This window comes from Podarcis filfolensis (assembly GCF_964270895.1).
Source record: "Podarcis filfolensis genome assembly, chromosome: 5".
In the NCBI taxonomy this organism is placed as follows: domain Eukaryota; kingdom Metazoa; phylum Chordata; class Lepidosauria; order Squamata; family Lacertidae; genus Podarcis; species Podarcis filfolensis.
Genome location: NC_139608.1, coordinates 22,727,336 through 22,751,299, shown reverse-complemented (window position 1 = coordinate 22,751,299; position 23,964 = coordinate 22,727,336). Strand labels below are relative to the sequence as shown.

The 23,964-nt window shown below is 44.3% G+C and overlaps 1 protein-coding gene and 1 long non-coding RNA gene across 2 annotated transcripts in view; both read left to right on the top strand.

Annotated features, from left to right (window-relative positions):
- LOC310762506 overlaps positions 1-23,964 on the top strand; it is a 170,749-nt gene that overhangs the window by 140,519 nt on the left and 6,266 nt on the right. The window lies entirely within an intron of this gene.
- On the top strand, positions 6,703-22,416 carry P2RY1 (purinergic receptor P2Y1). Its single transcript, XM_083613503.1, has 6 exons — positions 6,703-7,121; positions 11,525-12,611; positions 13,234-13,280; positions 13,384-18,087; positions 18,148-20,520; positions 20,653-22,416. Exons 2-3 carry the CDS (start codon positions 11,582-11,584, stop codon positions 13,275-13,277), a joined length of 1,074 nt encoding a protein of 357 aa, XP_083469629.1. The 5' UTR covers positions 6,703-7,121; positions 11,525-11,581; the 3' UTR covers positions 13,278-13,280; positions 13,384-18,087; positions 18,148-20,520; positions 20,653-22,416.

The following is a 23,964-nucleotide window of genomic DNA, read 5'->3' as shown; positions in this document are numbered from 1 at the left end:
TGCTGGGAGAATGTATTGGAGAAGAGCATCAAAAGATGTGATGGCCAGAGGTGCCTGCTATTTTATTACTTGCTGAGAGCAGTTCCCTGCAGAATGACTGGCAGTCCCCAAGACACAGTGAAAATAACAGTAGCAACTTCCCCGCTCCCAGCGCCAGAGGTGAATATTGTATTGGACATTATTTATGGGGGAGAAACAAATGTTTGTTTGTTTGGGAGTGTTCATGCTGCTGACAGCCAAATCACCCATAAGCTGCAGGTATGTTGAACACTACTCTGAAACAGGGTTTCAAATAAATAAATAAATTCTAAAAATGCACGTTTGGGGCCTGCAGCAACAGGAAGATTAGTAGACAGTGATTTCCGCCAGCCATTTTTCTAGCTAAAATTTATGCCAGTTGTTTTCCCTCTCCAGGCGGAGAGACAGAACCCTATTTATTTTCCCTTGTGGGAGGAAAGCGGCTAGTGGGAGGTCTGTTTTCAGTAGAAAAATGGCTGGTGGTGAAAGAGTTAAGGGCTCTTTTATTTATGTGCCCCATTCTCATTCTCAAGGCTGCTTTTCATATAACGCCCCCAACCCCAAGCCCATTATTTGTATTTTTTTTATATATAAAATATTTATTGAGATTTTACAAACATCAAAAGGTTTACAGAATAAAAAAAACATATAAAAATAAATAAATAAAAAACATACAAAAATACATTAAAAAGAAAATAGAAAAAAGAAAATTAAAAATACACAATGCAAAAGACGAATAAGTAAGAAAAAATTAAAAACAAATCCATTTTTTTGTATCTTTAAACTCATTAGCTTGTTTCCTTGACCTCCTCACATCTCCCCTTTTTGTATTCCCATTTACATAATCAAATCAACAAATCCTTACCCTCTTTCATTTATCTTAACTCTATATCTTAACATATTATAACTCTATATTTGCATCCATTATCAATCCATTTTTACATATTCTTATTAACTTTGTTGCTAATGCCACTTATTTTCAATCCAACATTATTTTAACATTCATTAATTTTACAGTGTTTCTGCAGATAGTCTTTAAATTTCTTCCAATCTTCTTCCACCAACTCTTCTCCCTGGTCTCGGATTCTGCCAGTCATTTCCACCAATTCCATATAGTCCATCACCTTCATCTGCCACTCTTCCAGGGTGGGTAAATCTTGTGTCTTCCAATACTTTGCAATAAGTATTCTTGCTGCTGTTGTTGCCCAAGCCCATTATTTGTAGAATACCTGTGTGTAATATATTTTGTTAGTCAAAAGTCTACTAAGACTAAGCCATGTATTTTGACAGCCCACATTGCAATGTATACTTTTCTTATTTCGATTTTTATTCTCGCAACAGGTAGGCTGAGGGTGTTATGTACTGAAGTTCCCTCCCTGGGCCAGCAGGGGGATACTGTAGATAGTTTTCACTCAGGTCCACATATGCAAATAAGGGATCGAAAGTGACGTTCAGTGATTGGATAGTTACAGAAAATGGTTACTGTTGTGTTCTAGTGGAGCTCTATATAAGCAGGCTGGCTGAACCCTTCAGTTCAGTTCTGTTCTGGCCTGTGAATAAACAAGAGCTGTTTGAAGAATTGCTGTGTCGTCTGATATGTTCACCCACAACTTAAGAGAGAGTGCCTTAGCAAAAGCCACGTTTCTTTCTTGTTAACTTGGGTCTTCCAAATCTCTCTTCCCTACACTTGCTCAGGTTTACTTTCAATGCAGTGGCTGGAATTAGAACCCACGTTGCTGTGTTAATGTGCTTGAAGCTTAGATGTGCTTAGGACTTAACATGTAAGGAGATCCTGATCTTAGATTTAATTAATTCGGTCAATTTGAAGCAGAGCACTTAAGCTTAACTGGTTTGTGGATTAGCTGATTCTGAAGGTCTCTTCAAATGTGAACCTTTTAAGCACAAAGTAATGCAATAAATCGTCGTTTGTGTGTGTACTTCAAGAGATCAGAGATGATGCTTTTGTACACAACACATATCCCACAGCTTATTAAAATCTAATCAAGCAACTGCCAAAACTTGCAAAAAAAAAAAGTTTGTCACTTACTTGGCAGCAAGTCCCATTGAACATAGTGGGACCGTCTTCTGAGTAAACATGCTTAGGATTGTAAGCAAGTAAAGCAGGGAGAAATGTGAGTCACTTCTGCAGGTGGATCCTAGTCCAACTGAGTCCAATTAGACTTCCTTTCAGTGCATAGTAGTAAGTGTAAATTGGATTGCAATCTTAGGCTGTGAACACACTCTGGTTTGCTTTGCATCCAATGTGCTCTCTCTGCTAGTCTACAAAATAATAGATTTGTAGAGCTGGAAGGGACTCTGAGCATCATCTAGTCCAACCCCACGCAGTGCAGGAAAATGTAGCTGTCCAACATGGGGATCGAACTTGCAGCCTTGGCATTATGAGCACTATGCTCTAACCCACTGAGCTATCCAGGCATGCAACATTAGTGGTCAGTCATATCTATCCTCTTATTCTTTTAAAATGAAATATTCTGTTTTAATGCTTTCCCCCACAAACCAGCTATGATTTGGACTGAAGGAAAAAAAGAACACCTTAGCTGCATTTTAAGCCAGTAAAGTATGCACAGTCTTTGAAGAAAACTACATGTGAACTTGGTAAATGCCAGTGTAAAGGTAAAGGTAAAGGGACCCCTGACCATTAGGTCCAGTCGTGGCCAACTCTGGGCTTGTGGTGTTCATCTCGCTTTATTGGCTGAGGGAGCTGGCGTACAGCTTCCAGGTCATGTGGCCAGCATGACTAAGCCACTTCTGGCGAACCAGAGCAGCACACGGAAACGCCGTTTACCTTCCCACCGCAGCGGTACTTATTTATCTACTTGCACTTTGACGTGCTTTCAAACTGCTAGGTTGGCAGGAGCAGGGACCGAGCAACGGGAGCTCGCCCTGTTGCTGGGATTCAAACTGCCAACCTTCTGATCAGCAAGTCCTTGGCTCTGTGGTTTAACCCACAGCGCCACCCACGTCCCAAATGCCAGTGTGGTGGATTGCAATAAGAGTGTTGGACTAGGGTCTCTCACAAACACTGTACATTCAAAGCACATCTATGCCACTGGGACAGTCATGGCTCTCCCCCACCCCGCAAATAATTCTGGGCACTGAAGCTGACCCCTCCCAGCACCCCCAACAAACAACAGTTGCCAGTTTTCTTTGGCTGTTAAAGTAACAGGTAAAGTGATATAAGAGTACTTTGTATGTACTTTGTGTGGATGTGACCTAGGAGTCAGGAGACCTAGGCAGCAATCAGGAGACCTAGGCAGCTATGGTGAAGAAGCTGGTGTAAAGCAAGCAAGGAGCTGTAAATTAAGCCCAAATTAAATTGCTGGATTCAACCCCCATTCAGCAGCATGGTTGCCGCTGCTGCTCTGGCTAAGCCTGCCAGAGAGAGAAAGCAAGTCTTTAAAATACGGCTCTGTGCTGCGTTTCAAGGTCATATGACTGAGATGAATGGGCTTTGGTTCCAGCCTAAGTCTTCTCGCTCTCTGGTTCTGCTCCCATCACACCCTTAGGATGCCCCACCTTGGGGGGATTTACACTGGTCTCGGCTCAGACTCAGCCAGCTGAGCTGGGATAAGCAAGAGTATCTTTGGCTGAGCCAGGAATTAGCTGTCTGAGCTGGAGATCTGCTGTATCCTAAGCAGAAGATGCTCATTCCCCATGGATCTTGCTATAGGAAGAAAACTTTTGACAAAGTAAGGTGCACCACCTGCCCCCTAACTGCTTCCCTTTTGTGGGTGGCATTCGGATGCATCCTGAGAGGTTTGGGTCTGTGGAATTAAAGCAGATCCGAGTGCTCTGTCACCCTGGTGCAGCAAATCTGCTTCAAAAAGGTGGTTCAGAAAATGTCAGAGAAATGCATTTAAAAAGCACAAAATGAATGAAGGCTTCACAGGAAGATGAAGAAACAATGCACGAGCAAATCACAATGGATGTTCATTGTCAAATAGCCTCCATGGAAACAAATCAGGACGACGGCTCAATAAAAAGCAGACATAATTTAAACTCCATGAAAGCTTTGTGCAACGCATTGCAGGGGGTTAGACTAGATGACACTTGTGGTCCCTTCCAACTCTTCTATGATTCTCTGAAATGGGTCATCTGGAGGAGACCTTAAAGGGCAGGTTTCAGAACAGAACTAGGAAAAAAATGTCTGAGCGCCAGATAAGGAGAATCAGGGTGGCATGTTGTTGAGAAAATCTCTCCTTCTCAGGCTTCATCTACCTCACAGTGTTGTTGCTGGGATTGAATGTGGAGACAGAGGAGACGTGTATACCCACCTTGAGCTCCTTGGAGAAAAAAGGTGGGGTATAGATGCAATAAATAAAAACAAATAAATAACATACATTATCTCACTAATTATTAACAGCATCCCTTGCTGGGGGTGCAGAGGGGGGCATCTGAGGCTGAGAGAGAGGCAGTGTGTGGCTTGCTGAAGTCCACCTTGTGAATTGACGGGCTGAGCCAAGATTCAAACGAAAGGCTTCCTTGGGCTTCCCATTGTCTCACACCCGCTCCCATGGCACAGCATACAAATAGCATGGCAGACAAACAGGCTTGCTTTCAGCAGCTTACAGAAGCAGAGCTACAATTGCTCAGTGACAGGGGATGTGTCTTGCATGCAGAAGGCCTCCCGATTCAAAGCCTGGCATCTCCGGTTAAAAGGAATTTAGAGAGCAGAGCTTGGAACGACTGCGATGCTTGACATCTTAAGAAAGCAGCTGTCTGTCAGAGCTGACAACATCAGGCTGCGGAACGCAGTGGCCTCGTTCAATATAAGGCAGCTTCATACATCAATCATTTTTTTATAATTGGATTTTTCTTTCTCCTTTTAGTTTGAGAAGCCTTTCAAAAATGGAATGTCTGGTGGTGCTGGTGGTGAGTTGCCAGAGGCTGGGGGAAAGAGAACTCAGATATCCGGCCAAAGACCCACCTAGTCCAGCATCCTGATCTCACCACTGGGAAATAAACCATCCGAGTTGGTGGCCATTGCTACATGCCTTCCAACATTTCTCTGATGAAAACAGGGATGCCTTATTCCATCATTTTATAATTTATACCCCACCCATCTGACCGAGTGGCCCCAGCCACTCTGGGCAGCTTCCAATATATATAAAAACACAATAAAACTATTTTTACAAAGCTTCAGATGCCTTCAGATGTCTTCTCAAGGTTGTCTCCTTGGCTTGGAGGTCACATAACTTCATACCCTCCAACATTTCTCCAGGGAAAATAGGGATGTCTTAAGGAAACATTCCAGGATCAAATCAGAATCTGGGACGGCTTCTGTAAATCTGGGACTGTCCCTGGAATATAGGAACACTTGGAAGATATGTTGCTACAGTCTCACTATGGAATTCTTCCTTTGATGTGGCCTGAGTCTTTCAATGTTTGGCTTCATTGAGTGTTCTGATCCTCGGCCATGATTTAGGGCTTTAACCAGCACTTTGAACTGTCCCTCCAAACAAAGTAAAGCCTGGTAACAAAGTACCACTGTCCTCAGCTATCCCCTAAGAATCCAGGAGCATTTATAAAAAACATTTAGTCTGCATTGTAACTGTTTAACCAAACCAAAAATGTTACGATTCTGAAATACTAAATTGCAACTCCTTGTAAAACAACACATCAAACACAAGTCCAGTAGCAACAACAATTACACAACGAAACCTCCAGCCACAGCTGCAACCCTGTCGACATTTACTTGGGAGTAAATGACACCGGATATACGTAATTGCACTTCCTAGTAAACACTGCACAGACAAACCACAGTCCTCTGAGCACTTCTTATAGGAGTGAGCTCCCATTCAGCTCTGTAAAACTTTTCTTAGAAACACGTATATGATCAGATAGCAAGACACCATGAACAACTGGAGCCTATTTTTTTTATGTAAAGGGAAGGAAAATGTACCAGATGGGAGGAGTCCTGCTATGTTTCTTCATTATGAGCTACAAATAGGGTTTGGCCCTGGATTTATTTTATACATGAAGGCTCATCCCTGGAACAAACAAGGCACTTCTAAAGAATCCATCTGAGCATGTGCTGAGTGCCCTGCCCTCACCACTGAAAAAAAGTATAGCTTGGGTTTAAAGAGAGAAGCTATGTTCCAGGTCGGGGAGAGTCTCTCCAATAGTTTTAGCTCTGCTCGGGTGTGTGTGTGTGTGTGTGTGTGTGTGTGTGTGTGTACTATATTGCAAAATAGCCAGGGACCTCCTTCCATCAACTGTCACCTGGCAGCAGTCATTATATCAGGATGCAGCGAGTTGGACAGGGTCGCCCCATCGAACAGGTGAGAGGCCAGCACCGTTTGGCACTTTCTTTCCTCCAACTCTTCAACCCAAGCTAGTCATTGGAAGAACTTGTAATCAAGATACTGAACTTGATCCAAACGGGCAACACATTCTTGGTCAATCTTCGAACGAAAGTGGCCACTTTTTAAGCACCTTGTAATGCGCGGACACCGCCCCGTGCCGTTTGGTCCCAATCCGCTCCAAAACGGAGCACTCCGCACATGCCCAGAGGGCTGGGGCTCAGCAGCCTTAGCATCACTTTAAAAGGGGGAGGGGGAGTCCTGGGTTGAGTCGAAGTCCTTGACAGCCACACGCATAGACCACTTCGCCTGCTAAGGGCACCCACCAAGCTGCGCAGGAAAGCGCGCGCGGAAGGCGCAGCTCCGCCTCTCGCTTCCCTCCCTCCTGGGAGCGCGCGGCTTCGGCAAGGAAGCGAGCGGCGCTGGGCAGGGCTTCGGGGGGCGGGAGCCGGGGAGCCTCTCCCGCCTGCGACGCTTCCTCGGGGAGGCTGCTTCTCCGCCGCTGCTGCCGCCAGTGCTCCCGCCTCCTCGGCTCCCTCGCCAGCCAGAAGCGCGCACTTTGCCCCGGCTGTGCGTGTGCGGGAATGTGGCGGCGATCGCGAAGCGGAGCGCCGGACGCCGCCGCCGCGCTCTGATGGGCGCACACGCTGCGCGCTGCCTGCTCCGTCCCCTTCGCCTGCCTCGCTCGGGGGGCTGCCCGGAGGCGACCGCGCCATGAAGAAGGAAGCGGCGGCGGCGGCACCAGGGCGCAGCGGGGCCAGCTAGATCTCCCCGGAGAAGGTAAGGGTCGCCTGGGAAAGTTTCGTGCCTGCGAGCGACCGTCGCCTTTTTTGCTTGGGAATAGTTCCACCCCATATATATATCCCGATCGCTTTTAAAAAACTATCTACATTCATAGATATGGGTTTCTCTCTCTGCCCTCGTGATCAGCGCCCTCTCCTTAGAGCGGTTTCTTTTTAAAAGTGCCCGAGATGTCAAAGTTGGGGGGGTGCGGGAATTTCCTCGTCTTCCCCCAGGAAAAGGGGTTATTTCCCCCAAAGACTCTCATTTCCGAGCAATGCAAGCGAAGGAAGAATGGCAAACCTCATTATCAACGCGCCAACAAGGGACTGCTTTCCCAATGGAGCAAAAAATACCTAGGTTGTGGAGACGGGGTGGTGGTGGTTTTTTTTTTTTTTAGGGGGTGGCGTCCTAGTTCTAGAAGACCCCAACCCACCCACCCATCCATTTCCCAGCAGCTTTTGACTCAGGAGTCAAAATGTCGATGGCTGGACGCAGAACCGGGCTGCCCAAACGAGCGCACGGGAGCGCAGTCAAGGAGCGTGGGGGAAAGGGTCGTGGGGACGGTGTGTTGGCTCTGGAGTGGGGAAGGAGAGGCGCTCTGTGCATGCCCAAGGGGTGTCTGGCCTTTGGGAGCATTCTGCACTTGCTCCCGCTGATCTGGGAACGAAGTCAGGCGCGGACTTCCGCGTTCGCGCGCGTTTTGGGTGGTGAGGAAGGGAAGCGAGTCTACCGCCCTTTAGGCACGCAGGAATAATAAGAGCTGGTGGAGCAGGCAGGCAAAGGGCAGCAGGCGTCCTAGGAAAGAGGCTAGTCCGCATTGTTCACATGCCCCCTTTCTGTCATTGCTGCGCTGTAAATGGGCTCACAGCGGATACAAACACGACATTCCATAGCAGCCGAAAGCCTACATGAAGACTACAGGAACTGTGCAAGGAAACCTCACTCACAGGGTCTGCACCTTCGGCTTAGGTACCCAGCACAGTCGCCTTCTCATGGTCCCCTTGTAACAGGGGGTGTGGAACCAGTGGCTCTCCTCTCCAGATGTTGTGGGGTCACAGCTCCCATCACTGACTATTGAATCTGCTGTCTGGGGTTGACGTAACCTGGAACCCAACAATATCTGAAGGGCCACAGGTAGAGATAGATGAATCTGGCCATTTCAGCCTTCTTGGTTTCTCATTTTTCTAGCCTCAAATTCAGCTCTCCACATTTCCACAATAATCTGTGAATTTGTCATTCATTCATATATATATATATATATATATATATATATATATATATATCCTCATAAAAATTAATCAGCATTTTAGTTCAGACATCTCCTAATAAACACAATACTGTGTGTAGTTTTGAGCTGCTGCAAGCAACTTCCCCTAATGCAATGCATTTCTGTATGCTATTTTCACAAATGCATTTTAATGCACAGACCTCCCTAATGTATGCACTTTTGTACATACTGTTTGGTTGGAGAACTGCATTGCAAATTTAGGAAATGTGCGGGTTTCAAAGGATGCTGTGCTTTCAATTTGTAAAATTTACTTTCTGATCTTCCGTTCTCTCTAGCTCAGTCTTTGCTAACCTGGTGCCCTCCAGACACTACAACTACCATCATCCGCAGCCAGCACTTGTTGGCTGGAGCTAATGGGAGTTGTAGTCTGACAACATCCAGAGGGCAGCAGATTGGTGAAGATTGTTCTAGCTTACATTATCCTTTATGTCCTTTTGTCTCCTGGCCCCTCTCCCTCTTTTCCTTCCTGCCATCTCTGAATTCCAGTGATGTGGAGCTTCTGCAAAATTCTGAGAATTCATTGGATTTCACTGGATGGGGAAAATCTAGAAAACCTTGAAACCGAAAACTGTGTGTGAAGGTTTTCTGGATTTCCCCTCCTTCCCTACGACCCAATATCCAGAAATTCTCTAGTGCCCTACATTGTTTAAGGATCTGTTTATTTGACTTAATTTCAGTAAACAGCAACAAAAAGTGTGCTGTGTTAATGTTATGTGTTATATAAATAAATATCTCAAAATGTTTGGTGTTCCTCCCCCACCCCCACCAAGCTTTATTTGGAAAATATTTTTGTTGTAAATATTTTAAAGATTTGACAACTCAACATCATATACTTCCCTTACATTGTTTCTTGGTTCCCCTGCATAAAATGTAGGCACAGAAAACTGTTCACATACTAATTTTAGCTGCAGTTCATGTAGTGATTTGAGTCCTGGACTAGGTCCTAGGAGGAAAAGTGCTCAAATTCCACTCAGCCATGAACTTCGTTTGGGTCAGTCACCATCTTGACTTACGGGGTTGTTGTGATGATAAACCGGGGGCCATTTGTGGCACCCCGGGCTCCTTGCAGGAAAGATGGTTTATTAATAATAATAATATTAAATAATAAAAAATAGAAGAGGAACCCCCCAACAAAGGTAACCACAATTCTGAAAGTGCCTCGTTTGACCGGCCTCACGTTCCTTTTGTGATTCTACTGACAGCACAATCCTAACCATGCCTGCTACCATATAAGTCCTATTAAATTCAATGATGCTTACGCTCAGATAAGTGGGGTTAGGATTGCAGTCTAATTCATTTTATGGGGGGAGGGAGTCACCAGAGAAAACAGCAACCCAATATTAGCCAGTATCACCGGTGCAGTCCTGGTTCATAAGCTTCAGTAGAGGCTGCCCCCCCCACTATTTGCTGTTGGGTCAGGAGTGCAACATTTGTGCCTTCCCCTTTGTTTGGCTTGACTAGACTTGGAACATATTCTCTTCCCCACCTCTTGATTCTGTCACTTCTGTTCCGACCCCCATTTGGTCTTTGCTATCACTTCCTGGTTTTGGTTCTTTGTTGACGGCAAACCAGACTGGGAAGTGAAGTATCCACAGTGCAAGAAGAGCTAGCTGAGGAAGAAAATCAGCCTGGCTCCCTGGAGATGGTTGAAACCACCATAGCTCTTGTTGGCTGAATTTGCAGGTGAACCTCAGCACTTCTCCATCTTCCTACCTGGTGCGTGGGATACCAGTTGGAAACGCAAGCTGCTTTGACAGAGGGGTGGGGGAAGCGTGATACACTGCTGTCTTGGATAGCTAGCAAGTAAATAATGCCTCTGCTAAATTTTGCTTTGCTTTGTGCTGAATTCATACTGCTCTGTTCAATTTGGAACTGCCGTATGTGTTTTGCAATTGCAGTGGTTGCATTTGTTTTTTTTATAATTGCATATTCCTTATGGCACCTTATGGTGAAGGTCAGGTGAGACGTCTTAGAAACAAATTAAAATGTGGCATCAAGGGAAAGGGCCATAGCTCAGTGCTAGAACATCTGCTTTGCATGCAAAAGATCCGGGTTCAATCCTCAGCATCCTCAACTGGGGTTGGGAAAGGCTCTTTGCTGAAGCCATGGAGAGCTGGGTGGCACAGTGCTCTGAGTCAGTATAAGGTGGCTGTCAATGAGAGGAAGGGAAATAGCAGAGAAAGCTGAGGAAAGAAGCTCAACAATGTTTTGTGAGTAAGGCAGAAGCGGGGAACTTGCTGGGGTAGGGTAGAACTGCTACACCAGCTTCCAGGCCGTTTTTGGGTCACTGATGCTTACTGGGAGGGAAAGGGGTGAGGCAGCCAGCAATAAACAACAGCAGGCCACCTGGCGGGCAGCTAGCATAGCAGCTCTGTGCCCCCCTCGTTCTGGAATTATGGTATGCCAGGGCCTGTTCGCACAGCCACCGGAATAGCAACTAGCTAACACAGTTGGGCAAATTCACAAGAACTGTCAGCACGCCAAAAGAGTCAACTCACAGAAGGTTTACAGTTTAAGCCCCTTCGTGTGGATCTGTAGTAAGTGAAAACTGCACGATGGACATTCATATTTTGGTTTCTTGAGTCAAGATATACACAAGTCTTTTGCCCATGCCCTCCACTTTTGGGCTCCTCCCTTCGCCACAAGCCACAATTAAACCAAGAAGTCTCTACTTAACCATAGTTTCTTGTTTTGTCTGAACCAAAACTATGGTTGATGGCTTCAGAACAAGCCAGGATATGAAATCATGGCTTGAAGTTGAGTTAGCCAGATAGTGTTGATGTTTAGAACTACAACTTCCATCAGCCCCAGGCTGATGGAGGGCACCGTGTGGACTTCTCTGGTTTAATATCTGGGCTTGTTCTGAAGTTGTAGGTCCCCGGTTCAGATGAACAGGAAAAGTGTGGTTTTAGAAACTTCCTGATTTAACCGTGGCTTGAGAAAAGGGAGGAGATGTGGTGCTTCTTGTGTGAGCAAAAGGCTTATAAATATCTAAGCTTAATAAGCCAAGATATGATTGTCTGAACAGACTCATGAAGAGGAGGCTGGATCTTTTCCTGCCTTTTGGTGTTCTTAGTGCTGCAGCTTAGATACTTTCTTTGTTTTCCTCCAGAGACGCTTGCTGATACCAGGCCTCTAGATCCATCTATGTGACTTTGCTGGAGAAACCATGACTGAAGTCCTCCTGACCGCTGTTCTGAACGGGACTGAAAACCACTCGCTGGCTAGCAGCGGATGGACGTCGAACAATGTCACCAGCAAGTGCTTGCTGACCAAAACTGGTTTTCAGTTCTATTACCTGCCTGCTGTCTACATCATAGTCTTCATCACTGGATTCCTGGGCAACAGCGTGGCGATCTGGATGTTTATCTTCCACATGAGGCCTTGGAGTGGCATCTCAGTTTACATGTTCAACCTGGCGCTGGCTGACTTCTTGTATGTCCTGACTCTTCCTGCACTGATCTTCTATTACTTCAATCAAACCGATTGGATCTTTGGGAACTTCATGTGCAAGCTGCAGAGGTTCATCTTCCACGTCAACCTGTATGGAAGCATCTTGTTCCTCACCTGCATCAGCGTGCACAGGTACACAGGTGTGGTCTACCCCTTGAAATCGTTGGGGCGGCTGAAAAAAAAGAACGCCGTCTACATCAGCACCTTGGTTTGGGGGGTTGTGGTCACTGGGATTTCCCCCATCTTCTTCTACTCTGGAACTGGGGAAAGGAAAGTCAAAACCATGGCTTGCTACGACACGACGGTAGACGACTACCTGCGAAGCTACTTCATTTACAGCATGTGCACCACGGTCTTCTTGTTTTGCATCCCGTTCATACTGATCCTGGGTTGCTACGGATTAATTGTGAAAGCACTGATTTACAAAGATTTAGACAATTCCCCGCTCAGGAGGAAATCGATTTACCTGGTTATTATAGTGTTGGCGGTATTTGCTGTGTCTTATCTCCCCTTTCACGTGATGAAAAACTTGAATCTACGAGCCAGGTTGGATTTCCAGACTCCAGAAATGTGTGCCTTTAACGACAGGGTTTATGCCACTTACCAAGTGACTCGGGGGCTGGCGAGCCTCAACAGCTGCGTGGATCCTATTCTGTATTTCTTGGCTGGAGACACGTTCCGAAGACGGCTGTCGAGAGCAACCAGGAAAGCTTCAAGAAGGAGCGAGCTCAACGTGCAGTCAAAAAGTGAGGATATGACTCTCAGCATTTTATCCGAGTGTAAACAGAATGGAGACACAAGCTTGTGAATAACAGTTTAATTTTCCTTTTGCAAGCAAGCACTCTCACCCCCCTTTCCCTTATCCCCACCCTTCATTTTTAACCCATGTAAGAATCTAATTTCATGCATTTTCAAGAAAACTTAACAAGCGGACAGTTTCTTTTGTTTCGTTTTGTTTGAAAAACATGCCGTGTGAAGCTAGAAAAAACGTGGGGAAAGTAAGTGTCAAATTCTTTAAAAAATTAAATGGAAAACAGTATGGGAGGTTTCCGTTCTTACCCTTTTAATTCTGAAAGAATAATTTATCTGATAGTCTGGTACACACAACCAATGCAGTGCAAACCCTCAGAAAAGGTGTCTCCTTGACTTAAGAGTATGAGGAATGCCCATGGAAGGTGAACATTTCTTTAAGGCTCTAGTCTATTCTCCAGCTTCCAGTTCCCTTGCCTGTTTCTGCCTTGCTGTGGTTCTGGAAAGGGCAGTGTCTGTAGGGGACCAGCCCCAATCAGGCATATTGCAGACCCCCTTCCTGAATGTAGGTCTTTTTATTGAAAACATCAACGACAACAAAAGCCCTTTGATTTTCAGAGATACCAAGGAGGCTGACGGCGTTCTACATAGCTGATCGATGAGAAGTAAGCCTGGTGCTTATTTTATTAAAGTTGAATTTTGTTTAATAATTAAGTAAGGTTGGAACATATTAGATGACTTGAATTTGTTGTTTGGTATTGACTTCAGGTCCTCCTCCTCCTCCTCCCTTCCTGCATGTCCCAATAAGCTTCCTCATCACAGGAGTTCTGGATGTAGATATGTGTTCCTGGACCGCTCTCTTAAGCACTGCCGAAAGCACAATGCAAGAAAGGTCACGGGTTAGTAATGGTCTGTTGGCAATTATTTCTTTGCGATTCTAGCAAGTTGGTCTAGCGGAGCCAATCGTGTTTTCCCCCCCACTCTTGAATCTGGGCTTGTGCAGAGGACCATCTGGTCACGGCGCGTTCATGGGAAACTGCTGGGCATGGTGGCTTCCAAACTAGGACAATCTGGTAGCGTTGACCCATCACCATATGCAGGGTTCAAGTTTTCAGCATGTGTTGGGAAACATGGGGGAAACCGTACAGCCACAAATGCACTGGAAACCTAGCTCCTTTGTGTGATGTTGGATGTGACAGCAAGCTTGGCACAGGCTGGGCTTCTCTCGTGCAGGCTTCTGAGATGGTTTGACCATGGCAGCATGGGCTTGAACCTTCTTTGAATAGATCTTCCCTGTTACCATATAGGGAGGGTTCCTCTGTACATAGAGGAGATGATTACTGAATATGTGATGCCCCACCTCAATAATAATTAGAAGTCTGACAGAGAGTGAGAGAGATTAGATTGTAAGAATTAGTGCTGTCATGTTCTCTGAAAGGTTAACAAATCTATAAACATAGTAGATGTACAGTACCAACAGCCCCAAGGTTACACAGAACTTGCAACTCCTTCTCAGCAGTTTAGTACACATCTAATGGGCACATCAGAACACTGTTAGGTTTAGGGGTTGGTGCAAATTCCCCAATAATTTAACCCATCTAGTTGGCAGTACCTGTATTTTTGTCAACATGAAGAATTGCATTTGATTTATTTTTAGCCCTAATTTGGATTTCTCCCTTTCTAACATACAGCACTTTGCATGACAATAGCAGTTTTTCTGGCATTTAATGCTCCTTTCTTCTTCTTAGGAAAAAGAAACTGTCATTAATTTTCACGGGTGGGGGGCGGGGGTAGGAGTGCCTCGTCTTAATGTATAAAAGATTTACATCAGATTCAGAAAGGCCTGGTTGAATGATGGCCTTCCCTACCTTTTCCCAATGCCTGACAGTGATCTGAGATGGCTTCATCACCACCCCACCCCAAAGATTTCCACACGTGGACATGACATTTGGATTTAGGAACTTAGGAAGCGGAGTTTGGCCAAGGTTTCATCCAGCTCAGTGTTGTCAACACTGCTCAGCTGTGGCTCTCTAGGATTTCAGGCAAGATCGAATCCTTCTTGGAAATACTGGGGAATGAACCCAGAATCTTCTGCATGCTCTACCCCTTGCCCAACACAGTCTTATTGAATTCTCCATTTCCAGCTTACTTGGGTTTTTAGGGAAATACTGTTCTCTACAGCTCTTTTCAAGCATTCAGAAACAGGCTGCGATAACCGTGCACTAGAAAGGAGTGTTATGGCTAAGAGAAAGGTAGTGGGGAAGATGACCTGAAATAGGCCAAAAACAATGTATCATGCAAGCTGCCAACTGATGCAGGAATCTCAGTCCCCGATAGATTCAAAACACAAAACAGTTTGGATTGAAAATAAAGCCTTATTTGCTTCATTTAATCTACCAAAATGTATCTGGAAAAAATGTTCTGCTGCAGCAAGCAGTGCTTTGAATTATTACAAAATTCTTTCTGTATAAAATAAAGAGGATACGTAATCTCATAAATGGCTTGAACAAATCCTTCCAAAAAGACTGTGGTTTACAGGAGAGGTAAAAATAAACTATTTACATCTTGCTTATTAATTTCCAAAGGCTGAGGATGAGCAGAAAGGGAATTGCTCTGAATAATGGCAGAGTTACAAATCAGCTTAAATTCATAAATGCAAAATCTACTGAACCTGCAAAATCTGTTTATTTAACTTATTTCTCGAGGAAGGCAATGACAAGCAAAGAGCTATCTTGTGCGTTCACAATGATCCTTGATTCTACACTTAAACTCTGAATTGGGCATTGTTGAGTGAAGGGATAATGAGATGCATCATTAAGGCTGTGGTGCTGAGCTCAATTACTTGGGAGTAAGCTCCCTTGGACCCAATGAGGCTTACTGCTAAGTAAATATGCATAGGCTTCCACTGCAACTTCTCTCATCTTGTTTTATAAGAAACTATAAATTAGAATTGTGCAAGGCTTCTGTTCAAATGTTGACATGTATGCATGTCAAGCTCTAGCTTAACAAGCAATCTGAATAAAATGTAAAAAGCCAAGAAAATTTAGAAGCGTGGTAAATAAGTGGCAGTCTTCTTTTTAATTAATTAACCTCTTGTGATTAGCTGTTTAGATTAAGGTTCGGTGAGAGTGTCAGGAAACATGGGAAACCTTTCCCTGCATCACCGAGAAACATGTAACATTAAACAATTCCCTTAAACCAAATTGAACTGAGGCATGCCTTGAATTGCATTAAGGGTACAATGCTGGAATGGATTTTTTACTCTTTGGAATGACTTTCTTTTGCTACATTTTTACATTCAGCTATCTTTCATGTACTTCTGTTTTCTGTTCATTGTCGTGCTCCATACAATTAGTCAATGGATGTTGGGGTGTAACATTCTCATAATCTGCTAATCCTCCCCCCCCAAAAAAATCCTGCAAAATCTTTGTGTGTTTGCGTGCAGCACCCTAGTTCTAAATCACAGCGGTTCTCTATTTATACATTAGAGCCCCGATCCAGCAAGAGAGACTCTCATGTGGAAGCAGGTTTCCCTTTGTGGATCCTCTTTTAGACCAAGTCCTTCATGAGTCACAAGACCTGCATGGATACTTGCAGGATCGTTGAAGCCAACACCAAGCTTGCCATCCTCTAAAAGCACCAATCATCTGTTTTGGGTGACAAAGATGAATCTGGGTCCCCCTATCAAATTTAAGCTATCAAGACCAATGCCACCATCTGTGTAGGTACATCCTGGGAAATCATCACGTCCAGCAGCCTCAAGCTGAACATGATGGTCTCTCAGTTGGGGCTGATGTCCTGAAGAGCTACAACCCCAGAGGATCAACTGCATCTTGATGGCATGGCCTATTCTGAAGGTCAAGATACAGGTCTCTGGAAATACAATATGCCACACCTGTCTAGAAATATCTGCATACACAGGAGGGGTTTTTTTTAACCTTCTTTTTTCAATAGCCCCTCTCATCTGTGCTATATTAGAAGTTGGTTTCTGAAATCCCACTGTTTCAGAAAGAGCTTCTGAAACCATGGAGGTCATTAAAAAAAACAAATCAACATCCCTTCGGAGCGCCAGTCAGGCAGATCCTAAGATCCTACTGGGAGATGCTACAAAGAAGGTCAGAATTAAGACTTCATATTCTCCCATGTAACATTATCTCTGTCATAAAACAATTTCAGGATCCATGTGCCAGTGATACTTTATTAGATGCCCAGGCAATCAGATGCCCAATATTTTATTTTGATTATCTATTCCTCCTGCAGTTCTTTCTGACATCACGAAGTGCTTTATGATCCTGACCTCGCTTCTCTCCCCAACTGTCTTTCAAGGTAATTTGGCTTGAGGGACAGAGACTCCCTCAAGACCGCAAAGTGAAATGGACAGCTGTGGAGAGATGCAACCAATGTGGGACTCTGGTACCTCAACCCCAAATGGTTCTTCTGGGATATCAAATGATGTGTAAAGTACCTGTATCTCATGTTAGTTATTAATCCTTTCTGTTATTACTGCTTTGAAAGGTCATAGAATTGGAGAATTAGAAGGAACCAAGAGGGTCATCCTGTCCTCTGCAATGAAATGCAGGTATATTTTGGCCTAATGTGGGGATCAAACCCACAACCCTGAAATTAAGACTCTCATGCTCTACCGACTGAGCTATTTGGTTGTCATGCCTAACATAAGCTTACCGTCAGTTGCGGTCACCCAGCATTAGCTTGCCTTTTCCCAGTGAATGCTGCTGACCAGCAGGAAGCAGCAGCAACTGCTCCTTTCCACTAATCTGCTGTTGCTGTTTATTCACTCAGAGGCAGTGGAGGTTGGTGCCCACAGGGGACTGGTAGGGTGGACAGTAGGGAGGCCAACAGTAGGTGGCGCCAGAGCAAACAGCGGGTAGCACCACAGCCAATGATAGGCAGAGGGAGAGCCAACTAGTTCCAGGTCTTGCCCCATTTCCCTTGCGGAGTTCTTCCAAGTAAGGCAACACAGACTAAGGAGGAGGAGGCAGTCAATGCTACCCCCTAGATATGCTGCAGGTAATGATGTAAGCAGATGGGAGCTGGCTGAATGCAGAGTGATCTTGGTGGGGCAGCCTCCACTGCACAGAGCAGGCAAACAGGAAGCTATTGCGGTGAAAGGAAGTGGCAAGATCTGGAGGCTGTGGGGCCTCTGCTGGGCTGTGAGGCTCAGTACATGGCCAATGTTGCTGAAGCTTGACATCAGCCTTGATGAATGCCTCTTCTTCTTCTTCTTCTTCTTCTTCTTCTTCTTCTTCTTCTTCTTCTTCTTCTTCTTCTTCTCCTCTACCTAAAGGTATGCAGTGGAGACCTCCTCTTTCTAGTCACCCCAAAACATCCTTTAGAGCAAGGGGGGAATCTGTGGCCCTCCAGATGCTGCTGGACTCCTAGCCCCATCATCCCTATGCCTTGGTTATGTTCATTGGGGCAAGTTGGAGTCCAACATTGCCTGCAGAATCATAGGTAGGGAACCTATGATTCTGCAGGCAGTGTTGGACTCCAACTTGCCCCAATGCTTGCAAGACTACCCGTGCTTGCAAGACTGGCCACATGAGGAAAGGAGCATTTTTATTTTCCTGTTTTTTGAGGACTTACCTGCACCACAGACTTAAGCTCTGTCCGTGCGTTCAGAAGACCATGTGTGGGTAAGCATGAAGTGTGTTGGAGGAGAGGACAATCGTGTGTTTACCCACTTTGTGCCTTCCCTGCCTGCCCCAGCCCAACGTTCCTGCATTGAACAGCGAAATCTGAAAGGGTCGTCTATTGTGCATTTGGCTGGAGACACCTCCCTGCATTATCAAAGTTCCCAGCTTTCTAAGGATGCTCAGCTGAGCAGCACCCTCCAGTCATTCCTGCTCAGCATAGCAATGCTGTGGGCAAGGCAGCAGGTGTACCCAGCCCATAAGGGACATTTGAGGTGAGTCTAGAGCATGCCTGCCCTTCACCCCTTGATGTCTACCTCCCTTCTTGAATACATAAGGAAGGTCTATGCTCACTGAATCATCATTTCCTCCCTCAAGCGAACCCTGAGAACTTCAGTTTTGTGAAGTGGAGCTGGGATCTCCAACTGCAACTTCTCAGCTAACCAAATGACAGTTCCCAAGCCAGTGTGGTGCAGTGGTTAAGAGCGGTAGTCTTGTAATCTGGTGAACAGGGTTCACTTCCCCGCTCCTCCACATGCAGCTGCTGGGCTAGTCACACTTCTCTGAAGTCTCTCGGCCTCACTCACCTCACAGAGTGTTTGTTGTGGGGGAGGAAGGGAAAGGAGAATGTTGCTTTGAGACTCCTTAGGGTACTGACAAAGTGGGATATCAAATCCAAATCCAAACTCTTCTTCTGGGAAAGTTTTTGGTGTAGATATTATACTGAAAACCTTGATTTTGCAAGACTGTCTTTCAGAAGCACCTTTTCTGTTGTGCATCGTTTCCAAAATAGAAAATACTCAAGGCAACCCTTAGAAGTCAAGAGGTGTAAATATTCTGAAAGGGAAAAGTGGACAATTGTGACTTATATAAAAGTGTATCCCATAGAGCCCCACTTGCTATGCTTCCGTGCTGCTTGGAGAATATGAGAAACAAATTTATACATTTATGAGAAATTCAAGTACTGAGGATGAACTGGTGATTACTCGAGAAAGTTCAACAGTCTGAAACTCATGTGCCTTTTTTGCATTTAAAATGTAATTAGTTGGAATGCAAAGCCAGACGGAAAGTACAGGGTGAGAGCCTCAGTGTTTGCAGATTTCCTGGATGTGCTTGGTTTTCAACTGGTAGATGAAATGAGCATTTGGATTTATTCCATGAATATGGAAAAGCCTCACTCTTTGCTACGGCAGGAACACCACAACATCAAAGGTAGTTAATTTCACAGATTTATTTTAACTCTTTGAATATTGCCCACAGATTTATTTTAACTCATTGAATATTGTCCACAAAGTGCAAAAGAAATCTGAATTAGGGAACTCTGAACAGCTTGACAGGAAAAAAAACAACATCTGTCATGTGAAGATTGGCCCTTAGATTAACCTGCATTATTTCTTTCAGGTGGGGAGAATATTGTTTCACTAGATTTTGAGGACTAGTTAAGGAGCAGTGCTCTTGTAAGGAACCACAATTTCTTAACGTTGCTTGGAAGATTTGTAGCCAGTTAAGCATCCTGGTTGAACAGGCAACCTGTTCAGTCTTACCTGTGGTTTAATGTTGATGCTGACATACCACCCTTAATGGTGGGGGTTTGTTCTTGGGTGAAGAGCAGTCTCTTTATTTTTCCATGGTAAAAAAGAGCCCTGTTTCATAAGTTCATTTAGATGAACGTCAGCTACAGATTAATATTAGGCAGACTGAGCAGATTCGAACTTTTAAGCTTTATTTACTAAATGCAAAAGCATGCTAAATTAGATCCTTCTTTAGGGTAGGGGTTAAGAACGTTTTTAGCACAATGGGCCTGATAATTATCTCCTCTGTACCTCACAGGCCAGGTTTGGCAGGTGGGTGGAGACACGCACCTGTCAATCACCTGACATCACCAGTGAAATGCGCTTTGCAGACATGGCAGGTAGACTGATCGGTAGTGCCTGAAAACACCCTTTTGGATTTTGGTTGAGCCAAGTTTTTTTCCTTCCCCACACCTGGCTTCCTATATGACATCAGGTATGGGGCAGGTGGGGGTGGCTTGTCTGAAATGGTCTTGCAGGCCAAAGGGTTTGTAGGCCTTAAGCCCATGGCCAGAGGTTTCTGACCCTTGCTCTAGAGCAGGCACGTCCAACAGGTAGATCACTGGACGTCTGTGGTAGATCACTGGTAGATCACTGGCTCCCCCCAAAGAAGCTCAATAACTTTGGCTCCCCTAAAAAATGCTCAACATTTTAGCCCTTCACCCCCCCAAAACAGGGCTTTCGTCGTCCCGCCTCAATAACTCTGCCCTGAACCCCTAAAAAAGGGGCTTTCCTCCCTAAAAAAAGCTTAACAACTTTGACCTGAACCCCCCAAAATTGGGGAGCCAGTTTTTAACTCTGTGAGTAGATCACAGCCTCTTCAGAGTTGGCCACCCCTGCTCTAGAGGATGCAAAAAATTCTAATGCAAATATTCAAAATTTTCCAGAAAACCCACAAAAATGGTGGAGAGAAGAAGGCTTCTTGCCTCCCCACATTACATGTGCACCTGCACTAATTAAAACTGTGGGTTGTTTTGTATGTGTGTATGTGTGTGGAGTGAATGTTGTTACCCTTTTGAGATTCTGCAGGATTCCATAGGAGATTTATTACACCCTAGTCATATTTAGCTTGGCATTATAGTTAGCCGTGCCAATGGGAATAGAGAAGTGTGTTTTGCCCTGCCTGACCATAGTGCGATGTGCAGACTGTTGAATCTGAATGAGACCCGAATTCAAATCCCTCTCCAGTCACTGGGTGGCCTGAAACCTCCCTTCTTCCTACTATTCCACCCCACAGGCTTGTGGTAAGGACAAAGAGAGGTTATCATTGTAAAGCACTTCAGACACTGAAGGAACTGCATGGACTGCATGTTTTCCAATAAAAGCAATTGAATTCAGACATAGTCTGTTCTCAGATTAGTGCCTTGAGTCGAGCTTTATAGCAGAGCAATACCGTCCCCTCCTCAGACTACATTCTGCTTTCCAGTATCTTGGCACCCAGGCATTTTTACTCCTCAGTGAGCAAAGTATATGAAACCTCATTTGTTTGCCTTAGCCTCGGAGATATGGAAAAGAGCTGTAGCAATATGATTCCCTTTGCTTTCACAAAACAGGTTACACATCCGTGTCCCTTTAAGCCAGATGGCATCATCTTGTCTACTGTAGAGATAGGAAGCCGAAGTGAAGTTCAATTGCCCAGGGATGTTCAGTTAGGCAGCAATAAAACTGGAAAACAGAGTTGCTCAATTCTCCAGAGCATGCTGCCTCATGTGTAAAAGCATTGGGGGGGGGGAGGTGAGTTTCCCATGCGTAAATAAAGAGCACAATTTAGCTGTCCAAACAAAAGGTGTGTGGAAGACACAAAAATGCCATGAACCTGCAGCACAGTGGCTTGGCTAGAAGTATTTCATTGCTCTTACCTTTGTTATATTCAGATTTAACTTCCTCACCATAATCCAGAAACTGTGGGGTTTCACATTTAAATGGTTTCCTTTGCGATTGGTACACAGGCATAGCCGGTTCATAGGAACGCTGCCTGTATGTTTTTAATCACCAGTGACCATTTAGTTTCTCAGACTGTATCTGTTAAAGAAATACAATGTCCGGGGTGTATTTTTTTAAAAAAATCAGCATCACCATTTCAAACAAATATGAAGGAAGGGGGGGAAAGTGTGATTTATGTGCTAAATGTTTTGCAAATTTGGACTTTATAGTGTGTTTCAAGTGCATATGTGAAAATGTTTTATTTTTCTACCATTCTGTAATATTGTTGAGTAACTCGAGATTTATTTGTGGATAACAGTGCCATTTGGTTTGATTTGCCTACAGAGACAGTGTTACTTGATATTTAAGCTCCTCAGGTTCTGTTGTGGATTGAAACTAGTAGTCATTTGGGGGAAACAACAACTAACTGTGCATAACTCTCATGAATAAAGAAAAAAAAACAGATTGTCCTTTTTTTTTGTATAAAGCACTGTGTTGGTTGCATGCAGTTTTTGTATAAGGCATGCCGATAGCATCTTGTAACTTTTTAGTGACAGTAGAACTGCACTGCCTCCACAAGTCACTAGTATTGTACTGAGCTACTTCAAGAGTAAAAAAATAAAAAATAAAAATCAAATAAAGTGATGGTACACTGATGTGTTGGCTGCTATGTTTTTACAACCAACCAACTTGCCTTGAGATCAGGAATATTTGCAAGTTCCAGTTTAGAAGGTGTGGATGCTAAAATAGAAGGAATCGGGAAGCTTCTGAGCAGTATTGATTTGAAACCCCTTCTTTTCAGACAAGTGAATCAGTCACTCGGCAAGGCTATCAATTATGTCATTTAACTCAAGGGCTGCTGCTGCTGACCTGACCTATTTCTTTAAGGGGGTAAAAGTGCTATCTATAGAAGTCAACATTTTATACTTGCCATGCTGGTAGAGCTCAGACAGTACTGTAACTTAGGGGTGTTTACACACAATTCCTCCCTCCCATGATGAATGCTGATGATGGGTGCCCTTCACACAGACTCTGGAGGGAAAGGTTTTCTCCTATCACTATGCTAAAACTATAGCCCAAGGAAGGTGATATTCATATGGGTCCCTGTCCATCGTAAATAACATATTAAACTACTGTGAATAGTAGCCTGCTTTCAAACACCTGTTCTTTTTGTTAACCCGCATGCTAAGGGGTGTACATTCATGTTTGTTTGTTTTTTAAAAATAAACAAATGAGGCTTCATTCCTCCATTTGTTTCAATAATAAAAATGAATGGGATTTTTTAAATATATTTTTAGCAAACAGAAGCAAAATGAAAATGATTCATTTGCAGCTGCTCTGCATCGGAGACATTGCCTTAAGGAAACAGACCTATGTACAGTTCACACACAGGTCACTGGGAGAAAGTGGTAGAGCAGTGAAATGGACAGACAGGAAAATTCCATTTAATGTTGATAGCTGTTTGGCTATGCCTATGCAATTCTTTTAATTTCCTATAAAATGGAGAACATTTGTCCTGTAAATCTGAAATCTGGCCTGTCGGATATCCTGCATATTTGAATATTTTGTGCCATTAGGATGGAAGACGCAAAGTTACAGGAAGCAAAGACCGATTATCCTACATAGTTCATACTTGGTGTTCTTCATTTGTGTATGTATTAGAATGCCTGTAAATACTGTGCCAAACACACATAAGTAATGAGGAGGAAAATGTTGCTTAGTTTCCCACTGAAGGTTGCAGGATCTTCATGCATCTTAAACTGCCTATAAAATGAGGAGTCTTTCTCCTATCTGTCTGAAATTTTACATGTCTGATTCCATAAGGCAGGCATGTCAAAAGTCTGTTCCGGGGGCCTAATATGGCCCGCTGGTCGATTTAATCTGACCCCCGTAGCAGTATATGTCCTGTGGTAAACTCCTAAAAAAAGCTCAGCAACTTCAATCCTACAAAAAGCTCAACACTTCATCAAATCTGTCCCTCTTTGAAAAAAGTTTGGGCACCCCTACTCTAAGGAATAGAATGCCTGCAGTTTTTATCCCAATTGGATGGAAAACACCAATGTTATAAGTGGCAGGAGACTGTTTGGGCTTTCCCACTGAATCCCTTTGAAAAATAAATGAACAAGTGCAATACAAACAAATGGTAAGCAAAATAGAAATGGAAAAACAACAACTTATTTTCTCATTGCACACCAATAGCTTTA

Coding starts and splice junctions, on each gene's coding strand:
- P2RY1 (XM_083613503.1), top strand. CDS start 11,582: ATGACTGAAGTCCTCCTGACCGCTGTTCTGAACGGGACTGAAAACCAC. Junction 12,612..13,233: donor GCTCAACGTGCAGTCAAAAA/GTGAGGATATGA, acceptor TTTGATTTTCAG/AGATACCAAGGAGGCTGACG.